This window comes from Lolium rigidum, chromosome 6 (assembly GCF_022539505.1).
Source record: "Lolium rigidum isolate FL_2022 chromosome 6, APGP_CSIRO_Lrig_0.1, whole genome shotgun sequence".
Lineage (NCBI taxonomy): Eukaryota > Viridiplantae > Streptophyta > Magnoliopsida > Poales > Poaceae > Lolium > Lolium rigidum.
In genome coordinates this window covers 6,678,639-6,688,919 of record NC_061513.1, presented here as the reverse complement: position 1 = coordinate 6,688,919, position 10,281 = coordinate 6,678,639, and the positions used below count along the sequence as shown (strand labels likewise).

The 10,281-nt window shown below is 42.8% G+C and overlaps 1 protein-coding gene across 1 annotated transcript; it reads left to right on the top strand.

The window, feature by feature from the left end:
- The first annotated feature begins 3,350 nt into the window (after nt 1-3,350).
- LOC124659448 (wall-associated receptor kinase 4-like) lies at nt 3,351-8,686 on the top strand. The gene is made up of 5 exons (XM_047197319.1): nt 3,351-3,678; nt 5,140-5,673; nt 5,777-6,241; nt 7,266-7,311; nt 7,471-8,686. Exons 1-5 carry the CDS (start codon nt 3,351-3,353, stop codon nt 8,684-8,686), a joined length of 2,589 nt encoding a protein of 862 aa, XP_047053275.1.
- Nucleotides 8,687-10,281: the final 1,595 nt, after the last annotated feature.

Genomic DNA, 10,281 nt, shown 5'->3' with positions numbered 1-10,281 from the left:
CGACATGTCCTGCAGAGTCACGGTCATCTCCCCTGTTCGGAGGTGAAAACTATGCGTCTCTGGTCTCCAACGATCGACAAGAGCAATGATGGCGGAAGGGTTCATGTTCGGCGTCGACCGGGTAACCATATGGATGAACGGGAGGAGACCTAGCTTCTCGATGTGCTCCGTGTATCGCTCATCGTATGACATCTTCCTTGAGGACGAGGCCTCGTGACACCTAAGTCGGAGGGGTACAAAGACCTACAAATATGCAAGCTTCATTATTACATATGCATTTTAGCATTGGAAAACAATATGTACTACTAGGGTCATTTCTATTACCTGCTTCTTCTCGGTCATGAAGTACGCACGGTGTCTAGCATCGTAATGAGGTTCGAGAAGCGACATCCTACACATATGAGCATATCAAAAGGATAGTGTGAAAAATACTAGCAATATAAGAACTAATATGTGAGCAAATATGACAAGATAAAAATAATATGTGACCATGTCACTACAAAATCTAGCACACAAGACACAAACAATAGTAACACAAATGCTATTCACATCCTACAAGATTAAACATGGCTATAAATTTCTAGATATGTTGATGAACTAGGGTTTCCCTAATATAATATGTGAGCATTTGACTTCAAAATCTAGGCCACACAAAAACTAAACAATAGTCACACATGTGCTGTTGCCATGCTACAAAATTGGTTTAGGGTTCAGATTTCTAGAATTTTGATGAACTAGGGTTACCCTAAAATAGCAAAAATTGAGAAATTTCTTGAACTTTTCGGACAAAATCGACAGGGATTGAGGGGGGATACCTTGGAGAAGGGTTGGGGCGCAAGATCCCGAAGATATTCAGCAATTTGGGCGGTTTCGTGGGAGGTTTAGAGGAGGAAGAGAGGGCCAGCAGCCGCCGCCGCGTGCCTGCCGCGCCGCGCGCCTCCGAAGAACCCTAGACTGGCTGGCTTGGGCGGGCCATGCTTTTCTAAGGCGTCGCGGTGCTGCGCCCCCGACACCGGCGTCACACTCTGTAGTGTTGCGCCCTAGGCAGGGGCGCCACACTACCACGCACTGGGGCCCACCTGGCCACGCTGGCGCCTCTGCCGCGCCGAGGGTCACGGCGTGGCACTAATGTATGCAACGCCCCCATTGCAGGCGCGGCATCGAGGGGTTATTCCTGTGAAATAGTTTCGCAGAAGGTTCATTTTTTAAATTTCTTCCACTTTTAGGTTATTTTTGTCGAATTCGCCACACATCTCACCGCTGTCACCCCCTTCATTTCTGGGTCGTTTCTGCAATGTCTTGTCATGTCCCTCCTTGTGCGGCAACGCATCACCTTGAAGCGTCCTCGTAGTTGTCATTGCCCCTAGCTCTCATGTGGATGTACATCCCACAAGTAGAGAATACCCTTCCACTGGCGTGAAAAAATTGCTATTAGTGGCACGCCGCTAATGTACCACCACTGATATTTGTTTCGAGTGGAACATATCACTAGCTGCCTACCAATGGTGTGCCAAACAATATAACACCACGATTAAAGTCTCCACCATGTGCCCCATGTAATAGTGGCGTGGAATACCTCGTTGCACGCCGCTGATATTACCAGTGGCGTGGTACAAAGTTGGCACACCACAAATCAGCCGTCCCCTATAAAGCATATCTCTACTAGTTGTCGGGTGGGGTTTTCCAAGGAGGCCTTTTTGCTGGGATCATCTTCTCGTTCGATGCTCGACTCCGTAAGGATTGCGCCTTTTGTCTAAAAGGAGTAAATTTCTTTTGGCATTGGATATTGAAAAGAGAAATATCAACCCCTCGGGGCCAAAAATACCGCTTTTCTCAGAAAATGGCTATTCAACCTACTTAATGAAGTTGGGGTATGGAAAAAACCCTAGGAACGAAACATGTGGGCTCAAAGGCAATCTCTCAACTCCATTGGAAACCATGGGTTTCACACTTTTGGGTATATCTAATGGAGTCAAAGAATCATTTCTTCCGCTATGGATCTTTCCTCATTAAGGATGGCTATGAGATTCCTTTGTGGAAGGAATTTTTTTCTTCGAAATGCTCCTCTTCAGGAACAATAACTAAATTTGTACAACATTGCACGCAATAAAAGTGATACAATCACAAAGGTGTTAGGAACATACCCACCTAACGTGACAATTAGGGAGGATCTTGTTGGTATGCGACTTGCATCATGGCACACTCTACATGAGCGGTTGGTTGTTGTCCACCTATAGCAGGAACCTAGCAAGTTTGGATGGCACCTACATGAGAATGAATTTTTTTATGTGGATTTCATGTGCAAACCACTAATGCATTCTGATGCTCCAGTAATTAACAATAAAACACGTATGTAAAATGAAAGCTCAAATAAAAATCGTTTTGGTATCTTCGTTGAGGTGTTATTTTACGAAAATATTACCTGGCGAAGCACAACTACCAAGGTAGTACACAACATTACTACTCTCACCCTCTCGAGAATATGAAGTCTTTGTTCTTCCAATGTCAATTCGTGCATTCTATATGGCCAGTCATTCAAGTGGCTAGGACCCTAAATTAGCTATCCTCTGTTGCTTATATTTTTGGTAATTGGTTGAACGATTTGATCACAGGTATATAATCCAAATTTAGGGGAGCAATACCTTTATTATGGCCGCTATGGCTATGTAGAACTGACATGGTTTTTATTGCTAAAGAATTTTCTCCTATGCATATTATTTTCTTTTGATTATTTCTAGTCGTGGTCAATTTTTGAGAGACGGGAACACCACATCTTGTTGGAGGTATGCTCGCGGTTGGAGCAAGTGGCGAATGATATTTTTATCCCGCATGGATGATGGCATAGTCAATGAATTGGTACACTATCACTCTAGAGATCAGAGAGGTGTTTTCTTAGTCTCATATATATGACATGTATCTTCGACATATGGGATCTTTTTGTTTTCTTTTTTTTCCTCTGTTTTTTTTTGAGGTAATTTTCCTCTGTTTCTTTTTCAGCAGTTGTGTGCATAACTGTTATGCAGAGGCTAGACATGAGCTTTCTAATTGTATCAACTTGATGTAAATTAATGAGTCTAATAAAATCGCCCTTCAGCAAAAAAAAAAAAAGAACACAAATGTACTCACCTGTGAAAACTAAGGGCTGCTGCAATGATGCCCGACAGGCAAATTGTGAGGAAGCATGTGATGACATGCTTCAGGTAGAATATTTCACGCGGAGGAGCGTGGAAACGGACCAAACGGTAGCCGGAGTGCCACAGCTATCGTACAAAGGCAAAACCAGCGTTGCACACCCACGCCATTGTCTTGCTTGTGCTTTTGCTTGCTGAAGTTTCAGACTCGGTTGGCAGATGGCCTTCCACACGGTGCTTCAGCTGCTCCTGCTGCTTGCTTGCAGCAGCAGCAGAATCACGGCTACCACTCCATTAGCATGGCGACCATCCAGTTTGGAAGCTCCAAGAAACAAACAGGGCATTAGGCTAAGGCAAACCCCATCTGCCAAATGTCCAAACAAATGCGGTGATCTGCTAATCGAGTTTCCTTTTGGCATTGGCCCGGACTGCTTCCGGCACCCTGACTTGGCCGTCATCTGCAACAAAACCACGAGCCCTCCAAGGCTGTTTCTCAAGGACGGCCTCACCGAGGTTGTTGATGGCGGCATCCAAGCTTCATATAGAAGTAAGAGCTACTACTACTTCTCTACATGTATTTGCATATCTACTGGCTTAATTCACTAAACACCCTTATTAGTTCGTAAATTGGTTCGCTTTTGCTATTTTATCTTTTTCTTTGTTATTTCTGACGGGCTTCTCTATTTTCTCATGACTGCTCTGTGTTCATCTGGAGTTACATGCACCGATGCATGAGAGGTGAAAAACTTGTGGAAGATGGTTAATAAGTTTATGCTTGTGTTCATCTTGAGTTCTAGACTATTGTATGATAAGTCAGCTCATGATTGTATTCTCATCTGGAGTTCTAGGCTATCCTATGATAATTAGGTCGGTAGGTCACCAACCTCCATCACCTTCCATAGTTCACCCAAGGATTTTTTTTTTCTCGGCCGAGATTACAAAATCACGCTGAAAACCGAAATTCTTGTCCCCCTTTGATGAACATTGCTACCGGTCAAAACAACCTCAAATAAAATTGAAATTTAAACCTCAGAAACGAGGTTATGTAGAGTACACTTTACTACGCAAGTATTCCACTGTTCTGGTGGTAAGTGGATCTGGGTCGGCCTACATGTGCGCGGATTCGAGTTCAACTCGCAACATATTTAATTTTTGCACAGTTTATGGCTAAATCTAGAAAAATAACTACATCTGAGCGGGGGTTTGAAACCGGTTGATATCACAAAGCCCTGACCTTCTGCTAAGAAAGCACTTTTTTTTTTAAAATAGGATAGTTATATTAATTGTTTTGATGGCCCAAGGTGAAGCCTCCAAGGAGGAAGAAAACATCCACGGGTGTCGCCGTTGTCGGAAAAAGGCGAGGATTTCTCTCGGCCCGACTGTCAGCCCCAAGGTTCGGCTAAACCGAGCAGATGGACCCAGCAGATGGCCACACACGCGCTGAGAGGCAAGCCGGAGGCGTCGACAACCGCCCACTAAGACCACCATCAGACGTGACTAGATGGTGAGGATCCAGTTCTCCGCCGCTAGTCGACCACCGCCACTACCACGGGGCCAAACAGCCGGCGTTGACAGGCACCACCGCGCTTTCCTGTCGCCACAACGCCAGATATGTGGGCCTGTGTCTAGCCCCACGCCCCCGCACCACCGCCGACCCAAGCGTTGCCGCCACAGAGAAGCTCGCCACCGTCGCGCTAGGGAGAGGGCCCCGCCGCCGGCGTCATCCTCAGGGTTTTGCCCGGCGTGACCCTGGCGGTGGCGGAGAGATGGGGCGAGAGAGGGTAGGGGAGCACACGCCGGCGAGGTGATCGCCGCCTGAGCCGCCTAGTGTTACGGTGATGCGGGGGCAGAGGGTCGCTCCAAAAACTAGGGTCTAGAAGAATTTTTTTTTCCACATGTACAAGCAAACGCTTGTTCACAGGTTCATGTGTTGAATAACTGTTGCTTACAAACAAGTTTTTTTTTCCTTACAGGTATTAGTGTTTTTTTTTTGTGTGAATCCTTACAGGTATTAGTGTCAGCATCTCATGGACCATCTCAACAAGTCCGGCTGTTGATGTGTACAGTGCAACGTGGAAGGCCCCCGCCATGAATTTCTTGCTCGATCATTCATCCGGCATGAGCTTCACGTCGTGTGACTTCTACACCCACCTGATCGGAGATCCGACCGTAAATCCAGAAATTCCTTTTTGCACTGGCTGCGATAGCCTAGGCTCGGACACGCTGTACGGGCAGGGATGCTACGGGTCGGATGGCATAATTTCTGGTAGCAGTAGGCTCCAGTTCAAGTTTGTCCGCCACAAGGAGGCCCAGGCGCAGCAGCGCCAGAACGTGGAGGTCTTCACTTTGACGGGTTTGGTGTCTTGGAGTATATATGACCAACCGTCATGCGCGGCTGCTTCCCTAGATAAGGCCACCTTTGCCTGCACCAGCAACCACAGCTCCTGCTCATACTCTACCTTCAGTTTTGGTTATTCATGCCATTGTGATGGTCGGTACATGGGTAATCCGTATGTACTCAATGGCTGCTCGCGTGATTACGGTAATATTCTTTTCTCCTGTTTATTAGGAGTACCTACAAATAATGCTCACTTCTTGACCATTTTAACTTGTATTACACTCTTTTTGGGTCAAAAAAAAAATAGGATACAATCCATCGGCTCGACGAAATGTGGCATGTTCTCGCCGTTGTGGTAAGATCGAAGTTCCATTTCCATTTGGCCTGGAAGATGGCTGTTCTGCAAGGAAGGAACTTACACTGAACTGCTCAGACCCGTCAACTTCGAAGCTAGTACAAGAACAACAAAATGTGTGTATCACATACATACGAACAAATGAGGGGTACATGGACACGGGAGAGAGCTCTGATGTAAATAATGGAATCGCTGGCAATCGTCCAATCTTCATTGATTTTCGAGACTTGGTCAGAGCGCAATGGGTCGTCGCATATCTTACTTGCGAAGAGGCCCGTCAAAATATATCCACATATGCATGTGTTAGCTCCGACAGCAAGTGTGTGTTCCCCAGTGGCACAAGCATGGGTTACCACTGTAAATGCAGGGATGGATATGATGGAAATCCATATATTACTGGCCCCGGTGGCTGTAATGGTATGCCCACCTCCCCTCTCATTTTCTCTCGTCTTGTTCTCCATCAGATTACACCATTTGTTATACTCCTATCTCGTATCTGCATAGAAAGGGAAATTTAACAATATATTTTGGTTTAGGGCACACCTAGATATCTCACTTTATTTGTGACACGTTGAACTTTTTTCGTGAACAAGAAAAAATTGTACTGGACGATCATTTTCTTACCTCATGAATAAATTTGGATGACCAATTTTTTACGTCATGAACAGTTAGTTTTTACTGTGTAAACAATTTTGAGTTGCAACCCACTTGCATCTGTCAGCATGAATCACGAGGATAATCTAAAGGCTAAAATAGTTGACTGCGACTTAATAAAAACCAGGCTCTTGATTTCCAGCAAAACGGTTTCATTTAGTACTTTGTTTTTGAAGCAAGTGTCAAGTTTTCTATTCTTAACTAGTTGTAGTATAAATGTACAAAACTGTTTCATTTAGTACTTTGTTTTTGAAGCAAGTGTCAAGTACATCTTACTAAAACTTCAGCTGGAACTGTTCTCCATGTAGCCTTTAAGAAAATCAAAACATCTTGTTTTCACATAAAAATTCAGGAAAAACCATAAATGTACATACGTACGTGTAAAATTTCATCAAATTATTTTTTGATTTGTGACCTACATGAAAAAGACAAATGTGAAGACCAAAACTTATTCTTTAAACTTTACATAGAGGCACATTTTTGTGATATTTGTGTAGCCTAAAATAAGATGTATTTTTCAACTATATTTTTCAAGTTCATAGAAAAGATCACCACTATGTGTATAAAAGCTGATTTTGTATACTTTAAATTTCATTTTGAGTTCTTTTTTTAATAATGAGCTCTTTATACCTCGGTAGCCATATGTCCTGCTCACTCTACTCAACATATGTGTTACGTACTGAACAGTAGCATTGTTCTTCTTGGCTTGTGAAGAAAAATCTCATGTTTTATCTTTTCTAACTTATTATTTTCTGTCCTGTAGATATTAATGAGTGTGAGCCACCAGGCAAATGTCAAGGCATATGCGAAAACACTAATGGAACTTACTATTGCACCGCGTGCCCTCGTGGAACTGAATACAATACTGTAAGATTGAAGTGCATTCAGTTGATAAGGCAAAATAATGTCTTAGGTAATATTTTTACTACCATACAAGTTCCACTATGAAAATTAAAAACATGAAACCGCGACTAAGGTGCACTGCCATTAATTGCAGGTGTTGTTCTTGGGCTTAGTGTCGGATTCGGACTTTTACTTCTAGGCTTAGGTGCAATGCTCCTCATCCGGAGATGGAGGAGAGACATTCAAAAGCAACTAAGAACGAAGTATTTTACAAAGAATCGTGGCCTTCTTCTACAGCAATTAATATCATTGAATGAAGATGCAAGTGAAAGGACAAAGATTTTCTCTCTGGAAGAGCTAGACCAGGCGACAAACAACTTTGATGATACAAGAATTCTTGGCAGTGGAGGGCATGGCATGGTATACAAAGGCATCTTATCTGACCAGCGTGTGGTGGCTATAAAAAGATCTAAGGTCATTGAGCAAGGAGAGATTGATCAGTTCATCAATGAGGTTGCCATCCTTTCACAGGTTAACCACCGAAACATTGTAAAACTTTACGGTTGTTGCCTTGAAACCGAGGTTCCGCTCCTAGTATATGATTTTGTTCCTAATGGTTCGTTGTTTGAAATCCTTCATTCTGGTTCAAGCAGCAATTTTTCTTTGTCCTGGGATGACTGTCTAAGAATTGCTGCCCAAGCTGCAGGAGCTCTCTTTTATCTCCACTCTGCAGCCTCCATATCAGTTTTTCACCGTGATGTCAAGTCTTCTAACATACTCCTAGATGAAAACTACAACGCAAAAGTTGCTGACTTTGGTGCATCAAGATTGGTTGATATAGACCAGACTCATGTTTCCACAAAAGTACAAGGCACGTTTGGGTACCTAGATCCACAGTATTGCCAGACTAGGCAGCTAAATGAGAAAAGTGACGTATACAGTTTTGGTGTTGTGCTTTTAGAGCTACTTCTCAGAAGGAAGCCTATTTTCACTAGTGAGACAGGCTCAGCTCAGAATTTATCTAGTTACTTTCTTGAGGAGATGAAGAATAGACCATTAAAAGAGATAGTCGATCCTCAAGTTCACGAAGCAGCAACTGAGGAAGAAATCACCAATTTTGCCTCTCTGGCAGAGATGTGCTTACAGCTCCGGGGTGAAGAAAGACCTACCATGAAGACAGTGGTGATGTCATTGGAGCTTCTGCATACGAATAGGTTGAAGGCATTTCGTGTCAACCCGGAAACTCATGGAAGAGCTGAAGCTGGTGTTCAGTCTCACTCAGGTAACACAATTGATCCAGTCTCCGCAAAGAGCCAACGATGTTACAGCTCTGAGCAAGAGTTCATGTCATCTGCTAGCATATGACGTTAAATGAGTTCATCCACGTTTGGGTCCTGCAACGTACTTATAAGTGATTCCATCTTCCGATTTATGTCTGATAATCATGTTGCGTAGTTTAAACTCTGCTTTTTTTTTGCTTAGCTGAATAAGCAGTCATGCAGCGTGCGTATGTTCACGCCTTGACCAAATCTGTTTGTAGTTTCAGTTATCTACTAGTAGAAAAAAGGTCTTCCATCTCAACCCATTAGTCCCCAAATATTTTGACTCGGGACTAATGGGGTCTTTAGTTCCGGTTCTCCTGGTGAACCGAGACTAATGCTCCAGCCCGGGACTAAAGGGTACCCGGTAACACCAACCGGGACTAAAGGGCTACGGTGGGCTGCGGCTAGGACAGGAAGCTTTAGTCCTGGTTGGGGACACGAACCGGGACTAAAGGTTCCAAGTTTTTGCCTCCCCATGCACCCTTCACCCCCCCCGTGGATCGCCTTTTTTGACACTGTAAAATAGAAAAGAAAATGATAGAAAATTCAAAAAATAAAATGTTTTCAGATTCTTGTATGTTATGCAACCTACTATTAGGAAAAATTAAAAAATTTGAATTTTCATTTTTTTTGCAAAAAAGTTTTGAAAAATGGTAAAACCGCAATAACTTTTGCATACGACGTCGAAAAAAAAGTATAATATATCAAAAAAATCCTGGGAAAAAGTTACATCCGAATTCACCCGGGTTTACCCGGTTAGCCAATTTTTAGATTCTCAAAATTCCAAATAAAAATACGAAAGCAGGAAGATTTTAGTTTTTGCTACAAATTACGAATTTTATTTTTTATTTTTTTACAAAATAAAATTATTAATTGCATTCTGCATAAAGATTACTATTACTTTTAACCAATTTTTAGATTTTCAAATTTTTAGGTTTTAGGTTTGGCAAAAAAAAATTAAAAATTTTAAAAAATACAAATTAAAAAGTTAATGTTTATTTATTTATTCAAGTTCATTATTACATCATTACTTTTGTTTATTAAAAAAATTATTTGAAATTCAAACAATAAATAAATGTGACATCAACCAACATGTTAACAGGATTGATATGATACTAATATCACATACATGCGCGTGAAGCACTTGGATGCGGGACGGAATGGAACTCGGAAGTTAAGCGTGCTAGTGTGGGAGGATGGGTGACCGAGCGGGAAGTGTGACCACGAGTAAGTAATTTAACTAGAGATAATTGCAGTTAGACACTAAACTATGTAAATAACTGAAATAATAGAAATTCTGAAAAATAGAAAAAAGAGGGAGTGAAAAATAATTAGAAACCTAAAAAAATTAAAAAAAAATTAACGAAATAGCCTTTAGTTCCGGTTCGTGTTACAAACCGGGACTAAAGGTCCTTCGCCCTGGCGCACGCCAGTCGCCCACGTGGATGGACCTTTAGTCCCGGTTCGTAAGCAACCGGGACTAAAGTGGGGGGGGGGGGGTCTTTAGTCGCGATCCTTTAGTCCCGGTTGCACAACCGGGAATAAAGCTCGTTGTGAACCGGGACTAAAGGCCCTTTTTCCACTAGTGATCTAGGATTCTAGGTTGGCTCGTCCCGCCATGAAAGCATCGTGGGGTGG